General features: G+C 41.5%; 1 protein-coding gene across 3 annotated transcripts in view; it reads right to left on the reverse strand.

Moving 5' to 3' along the window:
- The window catches only part of asic2 (acid-sensing (proton-gated) ion channel 2), a 393,228-nt gene that overhangs the window by 35,996 nt on the left and 334,915 nt on the right, over window positions 1–22,317 (reverse strand). For all 3 annotated transcript variants that reach the window (XM_074656269.1, XM_074656268.1, XM_074656267.1), the window contains one exon: window positions 1,498–1,648. In XM_074656269.1, coding sequence (XP_074512370.1) covers window positions 1,498–1,648 — 151 coding nt within the window. The remainder of the gene's footprint in view (window positions 1–1,497; window positions 1,649–22,317) is intronic.

Here is a 22,317-nt window from a genome sequence, read left to right on the forward strand (position 1 = left end):
GCTCGGCGGAGTACAAACATTATGCTAGCCTGGAGGGTAGCAAGTGTTCAACACAGGAAGGGCTGACTCATAGGGCGGATAACTCTGAAGTGCCGCCTCTGTATGGGTCCACTTAAAATACAGGATGCAATCCAGCAACCTCGAGAGCCGAGGTAAAAGGCACTCAATGTAACAACAAATTAGTGGTGGAGGGATTACATGAGCGAGACGAGGAGCAAGACGTTTTTAAACTGGACAAAATAACCATTCTAAATGGGCCTCTTTGTATTTCCTTTTGCTATGGTTGTTAACGCAGCAGCTGACGAATGAAACGGTCTATAAGTAGAGATGTGGTATTCTAGCCTTTATGAGCAGAAACTTTCTAAAAGTTTGAATGTATTTTGCTGCTTATCCTGATCTTGTTCCTAACCTGTTATTGACATACAGAAATCACATAATCATTGTCTATTTCTGGAAGCGCAACAAGCCTTGTATTTGTTGACAGTTACCTGGCAACAGGGATTTTTATAACACAAGTCGAAAACATAACATCATTATCTTTCATCATTCATCATTATCTGATTTCATACACTTTTTTTCTCTCTTATTATTTTATTTCATTTTCTATTTATCTACTTTCTTTAATCATTTTATCTTATTATTTTTATTTTTATTTTTAGTATCCCTTCTTTTTCCCTTTCATGTGACCGAGACCAACATGGGGTGGGGTGGGGGGGAAGGGGTGGTCCCTTTTCTTTTTTCTTTTATATCAAGGACAATAAGTTACGTTCTACATTTGACAAGATGATTTTTGAACCCTCAGGGACTTGACTCACCTGGTAAATGGTTGAGTGTGAAAGGATGCAAGGGCTTGAAATGGTATAAATACGAATGGGACGGCACTTTGCGGCAATATATCACGTTACCTTGACGATGCCAATTGTGGGTTTTTACTGCCTATTTGAACGTTTTCCAGGCTTTTGCATTACATTCCTAAGGGGAAATGTCCAAAAATCTATTTACTTGTTTTTGTTAACTTCATTAAGCAAAATTAAAAGAAATGGTTCATGAATAAACCTGGTGTGTAATATAGTCTAATGCTTGCATTATTCTGATTTCATGTGTTTTTTACTTACCATCTTAATGGTATTGGTTATATTTAAATGTACATTTAGATATGCCTCGTGAACACCAATGTGCTGTCCTCTTTGTTTACCTTTTTCTTTTCTCTTTTTTTTACGCCTCTGTGCTTCATGCAAAGTCTTCATAAAAAGGGCTCAAAATGTCCACGAGAGAGTCCTCAAGGACTTGATGATTTGACAGTGGGACACTAAACCCTAAACCCTCACAGACTTTGTGGGAACGTGCCTCAAAGTCTGTGAGTGTGGACATTAGGAGTGGGCCACTGGCTCCTTCTTGAGTAAAGGAAGGAAGTTTGGAAGAGGGTGGCGTGAGGGATGTGAAGTTTCTGATCTGTTCAAATTAAGCAGGACAGGTGAGCAAGGCGGTCATGCCTACCTGTGTCCCCCCACACCGGCAGGTACTCGTCCTGCTGAATGTCCAGCATGATCTCCAAACCGTTTCCCGTCCCTCCCTTCATGGTGGTGCGGAGCGTCTTCCCCTCCTCTGCAGCGTTGAACATGTAGCACTTCCCATACCTGGTGAACACCTGAGAGGAGACACAAAGAGAGAGTGAACTGATAAGTGATGACTCATTAACCCTCATACACAGACGCACTGCAAAAATAGCGTTGCAGTAGATATACTTGCTAATTATACATCGATGGAGCCAATTTACTACCATGCAGGACGCATTGTCTTAGCCAAGCGCATCAATTTAGAACCAAATGTACTAGCATGATGATGAGCTGCAATATGTTTTCTCGCACTATCCGCTTTAAAGAGTTTTATGTTACGGCTTCAAACTAAATATCATTCCAACAACAAACATTATCCATCTGTGTTTCCTTCTTTTGTATTTATCCCTTTTAACTTGGCAGTTTTTCTCCATTTCCACTCCTTTTATTTACAAGCCTTGACGCTACATGCCTTAGCTATGCCATGCACTGTTATTTTCTGTCAAGCTAAAAAAAATGGCATCATTTTGCATTTGAATGGTACTATGTGTGTCAGAAAAAAAGGTGTAGGTCTACATATTCTAAGAAATATCACAAATGTGTGTATATGAATGGATAGTTGATCAGTTTTAGCTTTCCTTCATTGGCTCCTTATCCATGTTGGATAAAACTTATAGGTGTCTCTGATGACTAACAAAATTGTAAATGGACACGCCCTTCCTGCATCTCTGATCTTCTTAAACCTTATACGCCATTCAGGACTCTTCTGTCTGCCTCCAGAGTTTAAAATGAGCCAACAGGCCAAAGGGCCTTTTACTATCGGGCCCCATTCCTCTGGAATAACTATCAGACAGTCTGATTCTGTTGAGGCCGTTAAATCCAAACTCAAAACTCATCTTGCTACCATAACTTTCAATTAGTTACTTATTCTTTCATTATCTGGCTGGCGGGTCGTTCTCAGTATCAGTATAATTTAGGCCAAGTAGTTCTGCCGTCGAGAATAATATGAACTTTCTGAAAGCTTCTCAAAAACCTTCTGTTGTTGTATCCCACGAGAATAGCTGTGTGTGTAACTCTCAAATTCAAAGGGGCTTTAATAGCATGAACGTTTCAAGAACAATGTTGCCAAAAGCATCAAAATACAAAAGTATATAATAACAGTGATATGAATATTAACGCAACATTAACGCAACATTAAAGATAGAGTTGGTAATTGTCTTCAAAACATTTTTTTTTGTTATAATTGTTGAAATTCTCATTATATCCCAACAACAATTAATAAATCAAATGCTCTGATAAAAAGGGAAAAAGAAATGTGTTATCTGCGGCTGTCACAGGACGCTAATAAGCTCATCCTCAAATACTCCTAGGAGTGTTTTTAAGTTTTAGAGGTCATTAAGACCTTTGAAATTTGACATCTCAGAGTTGAACTTGTCAAAGTAAATTTTCCTTATTTCACTGAATGTTTTACATCGCAGGAGGAAATCTGTCCTGGCCTCACTTGGCGAACAGTGACCATACTTGGCAACCCTCCTGCTTTTCCCTGGTTTTTCATTTGCCCTCTCCCGGTTTCCTCCCGGGGTCACAGTTCTCTCGCATTTCTCCCAATTTATGAATTTTTCACACCTTTTTTTCCTTTTGCTATCTCAACATGTTTCTGGCACTGTACAGCGTGTATAAGCCCTACGGTGTCCACCCGGACGGCAATAGAGCTACACCAAATCTCTTTTCCCGGCTGAGGAGAGCTGCATGCGACTCCTCGGCGCGGTTTGAGCTGCGCTCGCCACACATCACGGCAAAGCTGTCATGCCTGTCATGTTTTTTCCACTGACTTGTGCTATGCAAGTCAGTGGAAAAAACGGGTATCAGAGCTGTTGCATTGTGTCTGAAAGGGTCTTCAGTGAGTGAGAGATGGAGAGTACTACGAGAAAGAAATACTCAAGCAGGGGCAAATAATAACTGAATTAATGAAAACTGATGAATATTAGTTTATGCCAGAGGGGAAAATTATTTAGTTTTCTTTCCTGAGAATTAAAAGTAAAATTAAAAGTAGGCGTACTTAACAAAAAATGCTGTTGCAGTGTACTGAATTGCATCTATGTAGATCAAAGGGTTAAAGTAATTTATGTGTGATCACATTGGCAGTGATTTTTTTTTTTAATTTCAGAATAATAGTCGATGTATTCAATGATTTCACGCTGTACACACACACACACACACACACACACACACACAAACACACACAGCCCTGGCAGCAACAGGTGTTATTGTGAAGTGTCTCTGTGAAGGACAGGTCTAGCAATAAATGCAGGCTGCCGGTGAGGCACTCTCTTTCGTTCTCACATTATCTACCTTTCTTTCTGCAGGAGCCTTCAGCTTTTGAATTGTGCACGGCTCGCAAAGCTGTGGCAAAACCACAGAAACAAGCAGCAAGCCAAAAAAACAGAGGCACTTTAACATTTAATTGCTTAAAAGCAGAAAGCAAGCACCCTGCCATTACCGGTCCCTGCGTCAACCGGGGCAAATATTACAGAAACTCTCCATGTTGTGTGTGTGTGTGTGTGTGTGTGTGCGTTAACCAGACAATAACACACTCCTATTAGAGGTGCTATATGTGGAGAACGATTTTCTTCGTCCACTAATGTCTCTCTGTACCTCCACCACCTCATCAAGAGCCATCAAAATGGTTTTGAGGCGTTTATGAATATAGATTGAGTTAAAACTACAGCTTATTTGAGTAACACAAGCAAACATGTAAATGAGACGGTGGTTGTGTGGTCTCCACTCATGAATAATAATCACCATGACAGCCATCCACTTCAATCTTTGCAATGACTGATTGAGAGGAAGTGACTGATGGGAAGAGTTTAATAGACCAAGAGATGCCCTCTGGACCCCTGTCAGCAACATTTTAATTTAAACATCAATGTGCTGTTCTCATGTGACTTATAGATCACAATCTATGACGCATTGTATGTCCTGAGTGTATGATCACTGTCTCAGGGTTGGGAAGCAGTGTCCATCTCAAGCTGTCCAACAAAAAGCTGCAGACGAGCCCTTCTCCTGCACGAAGTCCATACAGCAGCACTACAAGATTATCCAAGCTTCTTACAGGACTGGAAAAGCAGCAACGTTAGCCAAGTTGGCAAGGCTCCCGAAGAGTAGTGTTTGGCAATCTCTCTCTACCGTGTGCCCCTTGCCTTGCACGTCACAGCAACCCCTCAAGAGTATCCCACATCGATTCAGTGTTTGTTAAAAAGTAAGCCAGCTCCAACCACCTCATTTTCATAACGAGATCAGATCACAATTTGGACAGAATCGAGACAAAGAGAAATCTTATTAATATCAACTGTAATGCAAAGGCAGAGCCAGATGCAGTCAGTGGTTTTCCTCCATTTCCCAGAATGACTTTCAACAACCTCCAAAGAATCAAGCAACCAAGGTCTGTTCAAGCTGCAGTGGGTAGAATTGGACAAAATGTGATTAAAAAGGTTAATTTTATAAAACGGTCACAGTATCCTGACAGTCGTGCATGAGACAGGTAATCTGTGTCCTCCGGTGCTCCTAACGGCATCTGCAAGATTTCACAGAACGGAGGAAAACAACCAATCAGAGCTGAGCTTGAGTCTACCGTCTCTGAGCAGCTGAAAAGCAGAAAGTTTGTGTTGAGATCAGTTGAGGAAATACCAAGCACCGCCCACCAGGCGGAGCAAACTCTCTCATTTTACAGCTAAACAGTACACTAGAAGATATTTCTGAAAACATTTGATCAAGGAAATAGGCATTACAGTAACAGAATATTGATTCATATCTGATCAGCGCTGCCTACTTTGACCGTTTGATCGGAGTTTGTGAGTGATTGACAGCTGCCTCCATCTGGAAACAGAGCCATGAGGAGGTGCAGAAATCTAGTTTTCTCACAGAACACTTGAATTACAATATGCTGAAAGGTTATTATGGGATTTTTGCCCAATGATGCCAAAAACATTCTGCCTAATGCCACTTTAATCAAGATAATTAAATTCAAATGGATATAGTTAGGCTATACATCCAGCTATATTCTCACATGACTACAATCATCCTCCCGTCCCGTTGACCAATGACGAGAACTCTCTCCAGTTGTGAACATGGCAATATTTCCCATCTCTACCTTTCGTCCCACATGGTTTTAACACAGCGGTAGACTTCGCTGTTTGTCTTCTATGTAAACATAGGGAGAAATATTGACTGTGATAGTTATAATTATGTGTTAATAAAGATCAAGGTGGTCCATCGAGGCTACTGTTAGTGGAGATTATTGTTAATCTCTGCTTCTCCTGCTCTAAATCTTCTCCCTTGATTGTTCAGGATTAGTTCAAAAATCGGAGCCAAGAAAGAAACATTTCTTCTATCCAGAGGGGTTGAATCAGACCTGATATTTACCACGGATGTTTTATACTGCTGAAAGACACAACAAAATGGAAGGCAAAGTGCACCGCCAAATAGTTGTTTGCAGGAGTGTTTTTTAAGATGAATTTTTCATTTCATGCTCCTCCTCCTTTATTGACACTGGCCTTCTCATGGATGGTTTACTGGCATGATTGATCGACTATCTAATGCCATACTGCCACAGAGGTGGTGCGGATCGGAAGAATATGAAGTACCACATTACAGGTTCATTCACCTCTGCAAAACAGAGATGCTCCTGACAGATATGCACCTGCACAAAATAAATGACACACTGGGAGCTGCCGGAGCGTAGTGAGGAGGACAGCGGATAAATATTCATGACACCATCGCTCCTCGTTTGCAGGTACAAGATGTGGCGGGTTTTTATTTTTTATATTCCCATGATTCTGAGTGCAGAGAGGAGAGACACCACAGAGGTCCTACAGGGTGGCGGTCCAACATTCCTCATGTCTGCTGAGGCCTGGCAATGTAACCACGACTTTACTGAGGCCTCATTAGAAACAGTGTTGACATGCACCACATAAACCTTGACTTATCCTTAATGAAAACATTTGCTCATTACATTAGATTAGAATAGATTAGATTGACTTTATTGTCCACCTCAGTGGGAATTTTTCTTTGGCTCCTCTCAAGTACAGCAAAGATACATAACACAACACACCTTTAAAGGGTCAGTGTGTAGGATTTAATCGCATCTAGTTGTGTGTTTGCAAATCAATCATGATAACGCCGTTTGTCTTGCTCAGAGGCCATCCTTACCATAATAACACTTCTTTAGGAGCAACCGAAGTGCACATGACAGAAGTTTGCCAGAAATCTCCTTAGGTTTAGGCAACAAACGTACTTGGTTAGGTTTAGGAAAAGATTATGGTTTGGGTTAAAATAAACTAGGGCCGTCAAAGTCAGCATGATAATAACGCGTTTTAACGGCACTAATTTCTTTAACACATTAACTCAACTTGCGATTTTTAGGTTGTAGTGAGCTAAATTTTTAAGCTAGAGTGAAGATACTGGTAAACTTAAGAAAACCTAAGGAATCCTTTGGTACCAGCCATGTCATACTAGCTTGTTGCAAAAGAGCCTAAAGAGTGCTACAAACTTACGTTAAATTTGGTGCTTTCAAAGAGGTCCCTTGACCTGAAAATGGGTTCTCTGGGTACCCACGATTCTCCCCTTCACAGACATGCCCACTTTATGATAATCACATGCAGTTTTAGGCGAGTCATAGTCAATCAGCACACTGACACACTGACAGCTGTTGTTGCCTGAGCAACATGGTGGACTCTGTGAAGAGGACCCGCTCCCTATGTAGATATGAAGGGCTCATTCTAAGCTAATTTAAACACAGCGACTCTTAGTTTCAGGTGATTATACAATAATGAAAACACAGTAATGAATATTGAATTCCTCATTGGTCCTTTAAAAGCATACACATATACAATATACTATAGTGTAAATGAGCTGGTAGCACAATAGAGAACGAGTTCCCTGATGCAGTCATTCTGTTTTCAATGCCTGTATGACATAGGAAATATAATACTTCTTGGGATCCTAAATCGACAGCCATACGGCTTTGTCAAACATATTGCAGTTGTTTCTTTGACTTGCCAATCACCTCCCCTGCAATACTAACAATCTCGGAGAGCTTGTTTTTCTGCTCTTTGCACTCAAGTTTCCACACCATGCTGTTATGTTAAATGATAAAATGCTTTCAACCATGCGGCTTCTGTATGCTATTTTAAGTATGCGCTGCCCCAGATGAACTTCATTAATGCAGCTGCCCAAACGCTCCACAGATTGCGTAAGTGTTCCTTTTAACCCTCGCTGGCCAATTGGTCGAACGCTGTAGCATTAAGTGTAATTACCCAGCAGTCATTTGCTGTTCCGTTATATCTATATATATGTGTGTGTGTGTGTGTGTGAGAGACGAAAGCACAGATTGGTTTTAATATTCTTCCGCTTTTTCTTTTTTAAGCCATTGGCTCCCAAGTGTCTACTGTCAACATCTCTCTCACCCCTGCCTCTCTTATATACGGAAGAATTGCTTTCAGGGGGACACTGCTCTCCCGTCGTTCACTCCTTTTGTCAAGACTGATGATGTTTGACGGACAGGACGGGGCCGGGTCAACATCCCATTAGACCCTCTGCCAGACACAAAGGCTCCTCCTCAGCCACTGGATGACAAAGACACTAACAAAACCTTGACAGTAGGGCTCTGTTATATTGCAAATCCTCGCCGCTGACCCTGTCTCTGCACCCCTTCCCGTCTCTCTTCCCTCCTGATCTGCCGCCTCAGGTAGAGCTGTCAGATGGGAGAAGGTAATGATTTCTCAAACCTGTCCAGAAATGCAGAAAAGCTCAGGAAGCACTGCTACTGCCCGGAAAAATGTCTAATGGTAAAAAACGACTTATCAATTCTCATCTTGCAAGTAAATTGCACCGGTGAAACGGCGAATAGATAATATCTGTCTAGCGTTGGGATGTTTGTCCCAGTTGTCATTTCTGTCAATAGAGGAAAAAGTTTCCTATAATAAACAAGGCCATGATGACCTGCGCTGCGATGGCTCTCGATCAATGCCGGTGAGCCAATTATGATTTCCATTCGGTGTCTACATAACCTCCTCTAATATGAGGTGTAATCTCTTCTTTTGTTAAAGCTAACTAATCAATATTCTTATGTAAACAACAGCTCAAATTATGAAGTGCAATGTCGAAGGTCTCGCTTATAGTGGTAAACCCAAAACCAATTATCACCCAACTCTGCAGTTTTTCTGAGCATCTTTCAGCTCATTATTTAGGTTTTTGCAACTTCACTGTTTTGATTTACTTTTACTGCTATAAGCAACCTTGTTTCCAGCAGCTGCAGCAGCAGAGCCGAGTTTATGTAGCCTATTAACTAGACTCTATTTTCTGGGTTGCCTGCAGCATCAACCCAGCGCAGTCGTGTCTAGCAAATTGCAAAATCTGATCGGAGATCTGCAGAGACTTGCAAAAACTCTCTTCAGATTTGCTGCCCGGCGACCTATCCTAACCTTAGCTATTTAAGATCAATGCCTAACCTTGACCATCTCGCGAAAATTTCCCCAACTTGCCGGTTCCCTTCTAGACACTACCTCAGCGCATCCGTGTGTGCTGGATGTGTAAATAGTAGGGCTGTGAATCGACTGAAATATTTTATCGCGATTAATCACGATGGTCCAAAGTTAATCCAATTAATCGCAGATTAATGCACATTTTGTATCTGTTCAAAATGTATCTTAAAGGGTGATTTGTCAAGTATTTAATACTCTTAACAACATGGGAGTGGGCAAATATGCCTGCTTCATGCAAATGTATGTAAATATTTATAATTGAAAATCAGTTAACAACACAAAACAATGACAAATATTGTCCAGAAACCCTCACAGGTACTGCATTTAGCATAAAAAATATGCTCAAATCACAACATGGCAAACTGCAGCCCAACAGGCAACAACATCTGTCAGTGTGTCAGTGTGCTGACATGACTATGACTTGCCCCAAACTGCATGTGATTATCATAATCTGTGTTCAACCTCCGAGAGATCGACTGCATTAATAAATAAATTAGTGGCTTTAAAATGAATTTGCATTAAGGCATTATTATCGCATTAACTTTGACAGCTCTAGTAAATAGGCAACTGCTTGCTTACACGCTAGCACAAAATGTGACGACTTATCAATGTCGTGTTCACAGTTTAGATTTTCCGCCACCAAATGGCCAAAAGAAGAAAACAAGAAACTATGTTACTTATGTTAAAATAGTTAATTCAAGTTAGGACTACTTTGTGCTGCTCCTGTCTGTTCTTGTTGTTAAGTTTCGAACATTTGTAATTGAGTCAGGGTTCTGTATAAAATGTCAGAGAAGTCAAACTCAGTTGCTGCCAAGAGATCACATTAGTTTCCCTCCTATCCAAGCCAGAGGTCTGAGAGCCAAGTAGAAAGCGAGGGCACACGCAGCCCTGCTGCCAATTAAAACGCCTTTTGACCAACATAACACCTCTCATTAGTATTCACAGCTGCGAGCGTGAATGTCTGGAAGAGCGGAGCTGCGAACATGCCATGACCTCGTCTGTTCACCGTGTAGTGCCTCCCACAGAGTAGAAGTCAAAATTGACATGGCCATTAGCGTTTATTCCTGTCATGATGAAAGGTCAGTTGTTCGCAACAACCACCCACAAATCAGACCCTGAAACATGCCCCTGGGTAATGCAAAGAAAACATGCGCGCAAACATTGAACTCATGAAGTGCAATAGTTTAAATCGCTGTATCTCTATATAGCTGACCTTGAGTGAAGTAAGCTCTTCACAGATTCCTACCGTTCTGAATTCATCTTGCTTTCTTTGCATATAATCCTATTTCTTATCACTGCTTTGCAAATGGTTTGCTGACGTGGAGCCAGGAACACTGGCAGCTTATTGCTCCAGAGAGGGGATGCTATCTTTTCTTTATTTTATGCTCCCATTCCCACTGGCCCCTTCTTTATCTCCTTCTGTCCATGTAGCGTCCAGGCCACCGAAATACCCTGAAGTGAACCACCATATTTAAAATCCTACTTTAAATGTTACTGACAAAGCAGCAAAGCCTCACAAGAAAGAGCTCTGCCATATCTGCCACGCCGGCAACATCTTTTTCATTATTGGAGCTGATTTGGTGATGCAGGCAGGCCGTGTTCTGTTAAAAATCGATAAAGAGATAGACCAGATGAAGAGTACTTTGCATTTGTAATATTACGGCCTGTTTGAGTTTGGATGTAGCTTCCCGAGGAGCTCGTTCATCAAGTACTGCATGCTGAATTTGCTATTACTTTCTGTCAGTTGTGCTGCTCATGCACCATTACAAAACACAGACATTCCTCTCCACAAAGCCACAAGAAGAGGCACTGATATACAAATCCACTTTTGCCTGATGACACCCATCTTGTATTTTTCCCACTACAGAATATAAGCAGGTAATAAGATACTTCCTCATCCCATTTGCTTTGCTGGCAGGCGGGACATAAAGCGAACAGCACTGAGGAGTAAATTGAAATGTTAAACATTACAGTCAACCAAGCAGTTTTCTCAGTTCTCACGAAGCGCCTCCAAGTTTCAAGGTTACACCGCTCTCTCGCATGAGCTGTCTATTGTGATCTGCTGTTATTGTTTGACAAATCAATATCCATTATGGGAGAATTTAGCAGGCGTTTTATGATAAAAAACAAAAGCAGAGAGGGAGCTTGAGGGTTAGGAGAGAAACGGAGGCCTTTATATCCTCAAGGCTCACTGTGAGAAGAACAGAGGAGTAAAGTTTATGAAAAAGATCTTTGAGTTGCAAGGTGTGCACTTTCCGCTGCCGAGAAGTGGTTGTACTGCTGTGGGGATAAATAATGCAGAGGGCTGCTGCGTTAGCGGCAGGGTTGGCACAGACTATAGGAAAGGAGGGGTTTAAGCACACACACACACACACACATACAACTGCCCCACTCATCATTATGGCTTTATGCACGCCGCTCCACTACCTGCATGCCAAACTAGCTCCCCGTGCTGCTTGAAAAACACCCTCACATCCCAAACATAGTTCATGTCACATTAAACAAATTCTGCCATTTATGTGACGTGTTGGGAGTTTTATGGAACGTATTTCTCATTGCACCCATAATGCACGTTTACCATGCCAGTTAATAATATTTTATTTTACAGGACGGTACATAAGTGGGGCAGGGCTGAGATAGGACAAAAAGGATTGCAGTCGTTGCTGCCAGCGTGATATTTATGCTCTCTGAGAGGAGGGGAAAAAGGGAGGGCGAAAAGATGAGCATAAAAACTACAAGGAGAGCGAGAGAGATAAAGAATGAGAGGAGGGAAATAGAGAAATTAATTGGAAATCAAAAGACAAACACCCCTCTTGAGTGAAAAAAAGTGAATGAAACCCCTTTGGTTGACCAGATTATTGTCTTCTGTGTGGATCGTGTGTTGGCTGGATGGAGTTCACACCGAGGGGTTGTCGCAGAGACAAAGGGGCCTCTCACCTCTGCTGGGAGGACCTGATCGATGCTGCTTCTAGATTCTGGAGGAATGTCTTCCATTCTGATCTGCTGTCTGATTCACCAGCATCCCTTGTTATTAGCCACTGATAAACATGCAGAGGACGTGCCAGGAGAGCAGTAGCGGAGTTAAAACATTCAGTCGTACCACATCGAAATGAGCCAAAATTGCAAATCTTTTGATTTGTTGTTTTGGACTCCGGAAGTAGGGGGGCCCTGTCCCACTTTCATTTTAAGGTTGTGAATCACTGTATCCCCGCAAATGCCCCTATAATATTGCAACACGGTAAAAGCAAAAAATTCAATTCCCATCCAACCCGTGCATGTCAAGACTGGAGGGTGTCAGAAGTGTTTTTTACGCTCTCATTTTAATCAGTGCGGCAGCCGCCTGCACGGCTCCATCTCAGCTGTGTCTCACGAAACCGCAACCTGAACTGAAACGTTTATTTACGCTTCAAGTCAATTTTTTTTTCGACACTACATGTGTAAACGCGAGGTTGATGCCGAATAAAAAGCACTGAATAATATATGTATCCACATTTTGTAATCGGCGGAGCAGAGTTTGCTGTGGATCTTTATCCAATCATAACTGCACTATAATCATTTTTCTTCATCTCCTGGTATTTTTATATCTGGTATATTTTCTTCTTACTTGTGCCTTTTCATTAATATGTTTTGCACTATGGAACTGAGATGCTGGAAACCTGAATTTCCCTCGGGATCAATAGAGTTACTATCTATCTATCTAATCAACCATTGTGTAGCCTAATTCAAATTAAATCAAAATGATCTGACATCCAGCACGCTACTGTTTCGTTGTTGTTTCGCCCTCGCCGCGACTTGATGTCTGCTTGGAAAGGCCCGGCCGTGAGAGACCGTGAGAGACCGTGAGACCTCGTCGCTGCCCAGGGCTGTTGCGTTCTCGCTGCGCAGTGCGCCCTCTTTTCCTGTGGGGAGGGATGGGATTCCCAGCGCTACTGTCAACCGGGATGGAATGTCCTTGATGCGAGGGGTCTGCGGCGATGTCGGCATACCGTCTTGTTTACCATACTTATGCTGTTTGACTTTTTCGCCATCAGCATTAATAAATATACAACTTATATGATTAAATTGTTTACTAGTTCTTCATAGATCTAGCCTCGTAATTTCGCTCTCAAAGTGCTCCAGATTGATGCATTTAACTTTAACATGTTAAAAAAAAAATTCAGGAGGAGCACCACACCACAGTCTTTCAAACGCCTATGGGAAACACTGTATTACGTCATCCAAAGCTGCCCCCCCCCCCCACACTTAAAAACTCCTTCTGGCGCTGCTGATTTGAAACTATGCCATCCACCCTTTTCACCATTAATCATCACCTCTAACTTCAAAATCTTCCCTTTGGTTTTGAAAAAAAAGGTGTCAATCTCCTCTCTATTCAGTATTCTGCAACAGATGTTAAAGGTTTGCTCAATAAGCCCTTAAGGCAGTATGTCTCTATTGAAAACAGAAAAAAAGGTGTATTCAAATATATCTTTCCTAGTACTGTGTGCCACTATATTCCTCTCCTTATTACTCCTAAAGGTACTCAGGTGCAGACGGTGCCTCAGAAAGACATCAAATAAGAGAGAAGTTACCTTGGATGGAACATCTTGTACTCCCTGAATAATAATTGTATTGCTCTTTTTCCCTTCAACTACATTTTCTTCTTGCAGGTGCAGGAAAATAATTTAAATATTAAAATGACATCTCTCTCTCTAGCTTTCTCTCTCTGCCGCCAGTCAGTGTGCAAAAAGCGTCCAGATATAGCTACAGACTACCAGCTGTCAGCCCGGACTCATCAATCACATCACACACACCCAGTCATTATTTTTAATAAGTCACCTCTCGCTGATGGCCGGTGGGGCTCTATCTCACCTGTCACAGTCTGGCTGTCTCTGCCGGAGCTGATGCAAAGCTGAGTAATGGGCTAGGGGTACGGGACCTGTGGCAGCTCATAATCACCAACAGGAAACCAACTCAGCTGACTGGATGACATGTCTGCGTCACATGTATGTGGAGAGGATGTCAGCGCTGTGAGGCTGCTAAGATGTGTCAAATGCACTGCCAAGATTACAGTCATTGTCAGCCGTGACCTTCTTTTCCAATAGGCCTTCTTGAAGAGGGCAGAGACCTTCTGACATTTTCATTTCGAGAACCGTCATCTCAGAATAGAGGCTCTCCTGGTTTGTGCGACTTTTCTTCACATCAGCTCTTCAACAAACACTATTGATATATAAGACCTGGCAACACGACGGAGCTTCCCGGATATGATCGATACTAACGGCAAAGCCTCATTATCCCTTAAAGTCCAATGTTGCTTGCAGTTGAGTTTCCCAATGGAGACAAAAAGATCGAAAAGAAAATACCCATTAACTCATCCAATGTGCTAACAACAGCGGCTTGTTAGACACATTGTTTTATTGACACACCCTTTACGTGTCCAGTGACAACGTTCAGGGCCAATGTGGGAAGTCTAGAGTGACTTTGGAGTTTGTATCCAGTCAAAAGTTTTTTAGTATGTTAGCAGCGTGGCGTCGGTCCACCACATTGGGCCAGACTGTAAAAACCTCTAAAACTATTGGATGGATTGCAATGAAATTTGATAAAAGGCATTCATGGTCCCCAGAGAATAAATCCTATGAATGTTGATGATCCTCTGACTGTTTCTCTAGCACCACTAGCAGGTTGACAGTTAAGGTTTTTGAGTGCAATTTCTTGACAACTATTGGATGGATTGCCATCAACTTTGGTACAGACGATCATGTCTCCCTCAGGATGGACTGTAATAACTTTGGTGACTTCGTATCCAATGTTTTAGTTGCCTGTATATAAACATATACTAGGGCTGTCAATTGACTATGACTTGCCCGAAAAAGGCATGTGATTATCATAAAGTGGGCATGTCTGTAAAGGGGAGACTCGTGGGTACCAATAAAACCCATTTTCATTTACATATCTTGAGATCAGAGGTCAAGAGACCCCTTTGTAAATGGCCATGACATTTTTTCCTCACCAAAATGTAGCTTAGGGTTGGAGCGTTATTTAGCCTCCTTCCCGGCAAGCTAGTATGACATGGTTGGTACTAATTGATTCTTCAGGTTTTCTAGTTTCATATGATGCCAGTATCTTCACTATAGCTTTAAAACTGAGCGAGTTATTATCGCGTTAATTTTGACAGCCCCAACATATACATATACTCGATATATGCATTCGAGCTCCTGGCTCCATATGCGTCCTTGAATGTTTGTAAAAGGGAAACCAGCACAGGGGAAGGCCCCACACCTGGGTTTACCCCAAAATCAATAAGTCTGTCCATGATAGCAATAACCCTTTGCAGTAGTAATGTCCATCCATAAATTTGAACTTGAATCATGCATTGATTTATTCGCTTATTTATATTTCCAAAAATTCAGGTGAAAAAACATAACTCCCTCAAGAAAAAATACTTTCCTCCTATCTTACTCATGGTGGAACAGAGATACAGCAGACACACGCACGCACAATTGTATAGAAGTGTAAAAAAGAGTCAAGCTTTTCTATAAAAAGCCTCTCTTATCTTGACAAGGCGGTATTTCTTATTGGAAATAAAAAAATACAATAACTATGGGCCAAATAAGGATAAAAAAAGGATTTGGTGAGGAAGTAACTCTTCCAGCATCCATTGGTTTCCTCCTCGTGTAGGTGAGTCCACCTCATGAATTATGGATTTTGGCTCGGTTCCCTTGAAAATGAGGAAGAATAACCCTGGGATAATAACGCACTGCAATATACTGACCTGGCAGTACGTTGCAGCCATGCTTACATATCTGCTGTGCAGCAGAGCCACTGGTCCATGAAATAATACAGGCAGAAATGAAATAACCACTGATCACCGAGATTGCTAATGATTTTGGAGCTTCAATTTAAAAGATTTTGTATGACAGTAATCAAAAGAGAGAAGGCAAGAGCGTGTATATCAGCAACTATGTGTTTAGCTTTTGTTTATTGCTAGTCAACAAAAGAATACACGGAAATAACAAATCAGCTTAAGCTGGAAAACACCAGTTTTCAACTTTACCTCTTTGGTGATTTTTGGCCTTTTTGTTTCAGTAATAATAATAAACAGGAAGAGGAGGACAAAACATGTGAAGTAGTGGGCTTATCCTGGCACCAGTAGTGGGAGGATTCCTCTGTTTACTGGAGATACTGTTTAATGCCTGCTATTGTGTGAAACTATAATTACCACTACATTAGCAAAAATAATAATGAACTGCATGCCAACACCATCTATTTACAAGTTAGCAATCAAGCAATTGGGCGTTTCCCCAAAGACACTTAATCAGCATGTGAATTAACATAAATATAAAGCTGGCTGGAGCCAAGAGGGATGCTTACGATAAGGCTCCAACAATGAGGTGGTTTTCTGTCAGATCCAACACGATAACAATGTGACTCCGGGACTATCACATAAAGGCTGGAAGGTATTACTCCACCATCAGAAATAGTACCTCTTGTACCGCAGAGTTCAGAACAACTTGGGGTTAATTTGTGATAAATACAAATAGAAGATTTTTGCCACAGCAGCACAGCCTGACTTCCAACTACATGCCTCTGGAAATGAGCTCACCAAATATACAGACCCACATTCCTGAGATCATACCTGCTCTGAAAGCACATGACCTGACTCTGAAACTCTGAATCTCTCGTGTCCCGCTCTTGAAGATGAACCACTCAACTCAGACAACGTGCACTCTACTTCAACTCACAGTCATCCCCAGAAACAACGTATCCAAGAGCTGGATGCTCCTTTATGATGAAACTCTAAGTGGTATTACACTACACGATCCTGCTACTGAGATTCACCAGAGGACTGAATCAGAACAAAGTGTGTTTACCCATGTTTCTGTGACATCCTTTTACTGTTTGTAACATATGAATGTATGTAGACAGTGAAGAAGTGGTTTATGATGCAGGAATGGTTTGAGAAGTTCTGTGCATCAATGCTGCTTGTTTTTTAAAACTTTTCCAGCCTGGTTCCAGTCCTCTGAATCACTTCTCCCATTAACCCTTAGGCTTTGTAGGCGGGCTAACATGAAATCAGTCTGATTATCAGGTTAAGGGTCTGGGAAATGCCAGCTCGTTTGCACAAAAACGCGTATAAATGCCACGATAATGTGCAAGGCGTTTAGTGTGCAATAAGTACACCTTACTTGATTTCCACATGTCTTTTTTACGCCATGTATCCTGTACTGACTGCAATGTAAACACATCTTTGTATAAATGCAACAGTTAGATTCAGTGACGTGAAAGAAAGACCCCTTTTGGTGAGTGGTTGGGGAGGTGGATGGGCCCAACAAACATTGGTCTTTTAACCAGGAGACCGGTACTCGAGACTGTTGTTGACCGGTGTTTTGTTTCGTTAGTTACGTTAGTGACGATTGTCACGTGTTTTTTATTGACGTTTGTGATGTGTTTTCTGTAGTTGTGTTACATTGTTTCATACGTGTTTTACTTGGTTTACTTACTTATTTTATGCCAAACTATGATGTTTTTCCTTACCCCTAAGTAAGTGGTGTTCTTACATGAACCTAACTGCGGACGTTTGTGTGGCAAAAAGCGGCGTACAAATGGTGTGAAAACACTAAAATTAGTACTCATGACACGCGGAATGTCTGTGTAATGTGGTATTTATACGCCTTCCCGTGAGAACGGATTGGTTATGCTAGATGGGAACTAGCCCGTAAGATGCGTTGTCCGACTACGTCAGAAATCGAAAGTGTTTATAGTTGTTCCAAACGGCCACACTCGAAGCGGAGTGAAAAGCCGGCGAGAAGTGGGTGTGGATGTTGGATCTATGGTTTCGGAAAGTCTGACGTTGGAAAGGTAAGGGGAAGGGGGGTTTCCGAAGCTATTCAACCGTCCAACAATCACTTTAAACAGAGTTTACTGGCCCCTTAAAGCTGACCACAGCCTCTGTTTTCCACTGCGGAGCTATGTTTCATACTCAAAAAACAGATTTTAGGTGGAGTTTCATTTTAGAGAGAGCAAGGCTGCAGTGTGCAGCATAAGCTCTGGATAATCACAAGTCATTTCCTGCTTTCACTGTCACAGAGAACTGTTTGATATTCATATAGAAGATCAAAGGGAAAGGACACTCTGAAGCTATGTCTCTGTCTATGAGGTTGGCGCTCTTACTAATCCCTGCACTCATAAAAGTGGGGATCTGCATGTGTGGAGCATAAACCAGCCCATATTGTCAAGGGCAGGCAGGGTGGTGCAGGAGGAGCAGAAGATTTGCATACAAGTGAAAAAGGAATAATAATAATGGCAATGGGTCCCTGCTGCTGTACAGATAATATTACAGCAGCAGTGAGATGACAAGTGACACGGGCAGCTAAATGTAATTGGGGAGCCATCTGCAGCAATGAATACAGCTGATCTTGCATTTCCAATATGTCAAAACTGTGCGTTGTCTCCCTCTATTACGATCCATCACACGGGAGTTCTCACGATGGAAGCCCTGGCTCCTCGTGAATTCATGGACGGAGCAGAAAAAAAAAAAAAAAATCGGATAATGTCTACATTGTCTCATTCAGCTGCATGAAATTGGATAAAGTGATGGGAAATAGATGAACAGTAACGCTGGGAATCGCTGGTAACAGATATGCCAAATGTATGAAAAGACATTTCCCTTAGTTTGTCATTTTCATACGGGGGGACAGAGAGAGTGGGTGGAGGGACACAGTGATGTAAAATCTGATTAAATTATCACCAGTAGTCTCGACGTGCTGTGTGTACGAGTGTGTGTGTGTGTTTTCTGTGTAGAAGATCCAGCCAAAGAGAAGTAAACACACTTGTATTGGCAATAAGAGCCTCAAATTCCCTAAAAAACACAACACAGCTTACCAGTCATCTCGTGTAGCGTTGTTAAAAGCATATTTGTGTGCAGGAACTCTTGTCTGTGTGCTTTATGTGCATGAGTGTTTATTGACAGAGAGGGAAAATGGTTTCAAAGGCATCTAATGACTAGACTAAGATTGATCTTGTTCTGGGTTAGAGGAAAAGTGCTTTTCACGTACTCAGACATTATTCAGCCTGATATCGCCTCCTTGTTAGCTAGTTGACAGTGAGGTTAAGTTCACCAGCGTACAGTTAGCAAACAAGGCAACACATACCGACACCGATTGTTTTCTATGTAAGCCCACACACCAGTGGTATCATGACCCAATTCAACACCATGATACGCTATTCTCCTATTTCCAAGAGCCGAGGTGTGTCAAAGCTCCAGAAAAACAACGATTCCCTCCCTGGATCGGTACTTCACCGCTACCACACCCTGTCTAACGTCTCTATAGCGCTTCCAGTCTGTTTTATGGCAACCCGTTCTCATCCCAACTCATCACATACTGACTCTTTGTCAGGACAAATGAGGAATAACTCTTCATAAGATATCATTTTGTATGAGGACATGTTGGCACGGTAAGATGAAGCATATTTAGAGGTTTTTGTACCTAGACAAATACCTTGTTACTTATGAGAAATATATATTTAATACATATTTGTTGCAGTTCTGTATACTGTTTTTGTTTTTCAGGTTTCTCTCAAGGAATTAGGATTAGTTGTGTGGAACACTGTATCTGTCTTTAAAGAGTAGCTACACCGAGGTTTAAAATCATGGTTCTTACAAACCAAACTTAATTTGAACCAAGCTGAACTCCACCGTGTGAGGAAATAAATGCTGAGGGAGATATCCAGAGAGATAATTAACCACTGCTTCGTGAGCAGCTACATCTGGCCCAATCTGTTCACGCAAGTATGAAAACTATTGGTTCAGTCCACTCCAGTGTGATTTATTAGGCTCTGCTAGAACAATAATGGCTACAAAATAAGTTCAAACAATGGTTAAAACCACATAGATTATGATGTCTATGTTCTTCTGCCGGCCTCGACTTCACAGCCTCTCCCTGAAACAAGGTTTGGTCTTTAGAGCCTTTGGTAACACTGGTCTGTCATGTAGTTACATCAGGAATACATCAATATATCCAAGCCTCTCCCCTGACATTATCAGCTGTTGGACAGAAAAGGACAAGCTCTTGCATTCCATGTTTTATGAGAAAAAAGAAAAATCCTATCAGTCCCAGAAAATGTCAACAACAGGGCAAGTACTCCCTTGGCTTCCACATCCTACACAGAGGAAACTGACAAATGTCAAGCCTTCAATCACAGGCTGCTGGCCTTTCCAAAAGTGAGGGAGCCAGAAACAGTCGTTTCACCTCCAAAAATAGGATGAAAAAGGTGGAAATGGAGAGAATCACAGTCTGTCACCTTCAGTACATCACCTTCGCTAAATGAAGCAGTCACCACGGTACATTACCTCACTGAATTCAAGGACAAACACTGAATTTGAATGAAATCTCGCATTATAGCTCAACTACACACACACACACGCAATATTGATTCTGCTCTTTTCTCTCCCGATGGCTGAACTTGAGTTGATGGCTGACTCCATGCAGAAAGCACAAAGTCATAAGGCTGCTGCCCAAAAGACATGTGAATGCTCAGAGGTGGAGAGCAAGTCCATCTGTTCACGTACACGTCCATCTGTTCCACAGATTCCTCCTTTCCATCGACATTACCATCTACACCCGCCCTGTTCCTATGACTCGGTAACTGTGTTTTATATTACATGCTATAATTAAGCTCTGATTAACTAACTGAAGCAGTCTGCTGACATATTCTGAAAAAGGGAAAACGTGTTTTTTGAATGCTTTATGAGCCTAAGAGAACAAGTTTACTTCCTAAAAACCCAGGCTTAGAGCTTTCTGGTAGCCAAGGCTTTCACTTTTTTTTACTCTGTTTTAAAGAGAATAGATTATTTGTGTCTTGTCTGTATTTGTCGGTTGTGCTTGGAGCCTTCCCAGCAGACATGCTGAATAGATTCTGATGCTGTACTGTACATTGACCTGCATTGGCAGTGTAAAACTGTAAATAAGCTGCGACAGTGAAAATGTGTGAAATGATGAATGTGAGGTCTGTCTGCATCTGCTGAATTATTGAGCCAAGAGGGTTTTTCATTCTATATGATGCCATTGAATGTGGATGAGCCGATATTCCTATTACTAGTACATATTGCTAAATAACTATATTTACAGTTTGGGCTGCAACTAATAACTGTTTGGAGAGATTTGTAGATAATTAGAAGGATTTTGAAGGTTATCCTGAAATGAACCAGGAGCCAGTGTAAGGATGCCAGGATAGGTGTGATGTGGTCTTGTTTCCTGGAGCTTGTTAATAACCGGGCGGCAGGTTGTGAACAGGAAATGGAAGCCTTAGAAATGCCTAGAGGGGGTCACAGTAGTCCAACATGGATGATGTTGTGCATGGATGATTCTTTCTAGATCAGAGGGTGATAGGAAATGCCTAATTTTGAAGATGTTTCAGAGTTGGAAGAAACTGGACCTGAAATATCTCACCCAGGTTCTTAGCATGTGGTCTAGTGTAGGTGGAAAGGTGATTGAGGTTCTGGGCAGTAACAGTAGTATGGTGTGGGGTTGGCAAAGAGTAGGATTTCTGTCTTGTACTCATTTATCTGAAGGAAATAATGAGCCAACGAGTCTTTAATATCTTGGAGACAGTTTTGTTATCAAGTTACATTGGACTGATTTTGAGAATTGAGAGAGAGGTAAATCGGAGTATCATCTGCATAATAGTGAAAAGAAATATTATGAGTTTTTTGATGATTCTTTCCGAAAGGAGATGTAAAGACAGAGGAGAACTGGCCCTAAAACCGAACCCTGCGGAACCCCACATGAAATATTTGCAGAGAACTGTCAAAAATAATCAGAAAGCTAGGACCAACTGCTTAGTTTGTATCACATTACTCTGACCAGAAGTGGCAACTGTGAATCTCGTTGTATTTAATACAATGACAAAAAAGCTTTTTATTCTATATTCTATTCTATTCTTAAGCTTGCCTATAAATACAATACTACAGTACATTATATCTTATCATACTACACTACTGTACTCATAACATAATGTCGGTTTTCTTAGAGACGTAACATACCATTAGTTTGTAGTTAGTTTGTATGTGTGTTGCTTGCCTTGTAATTCTGACTTGCTCTTGCATTTTAATCATTTATATTTCAATTTACTTCTTATTTATTTATCTCTTACTTTATCTGTACTGCTTCTCTTGCGTCATTGTGCTGCTGCAACACCCATATTTCCCCCCCTGGGATCAATAAGGGCTTATCTTATCTTATCTT

Source organism: Sebastes fasciatus, chromosome 13 (genome assembly GCF_043250625.1).
Source record: "Sebastes fasciatus isolate fSebFas1 chromosome 13, fSebFas1.pri, whole genome shotgun sequence".
NCBI lineage: Eukaryota > Metazoa > Chordata > Actinopteri > Perciformes > Sebastidae > Sebastes > Sebastes fasciatus.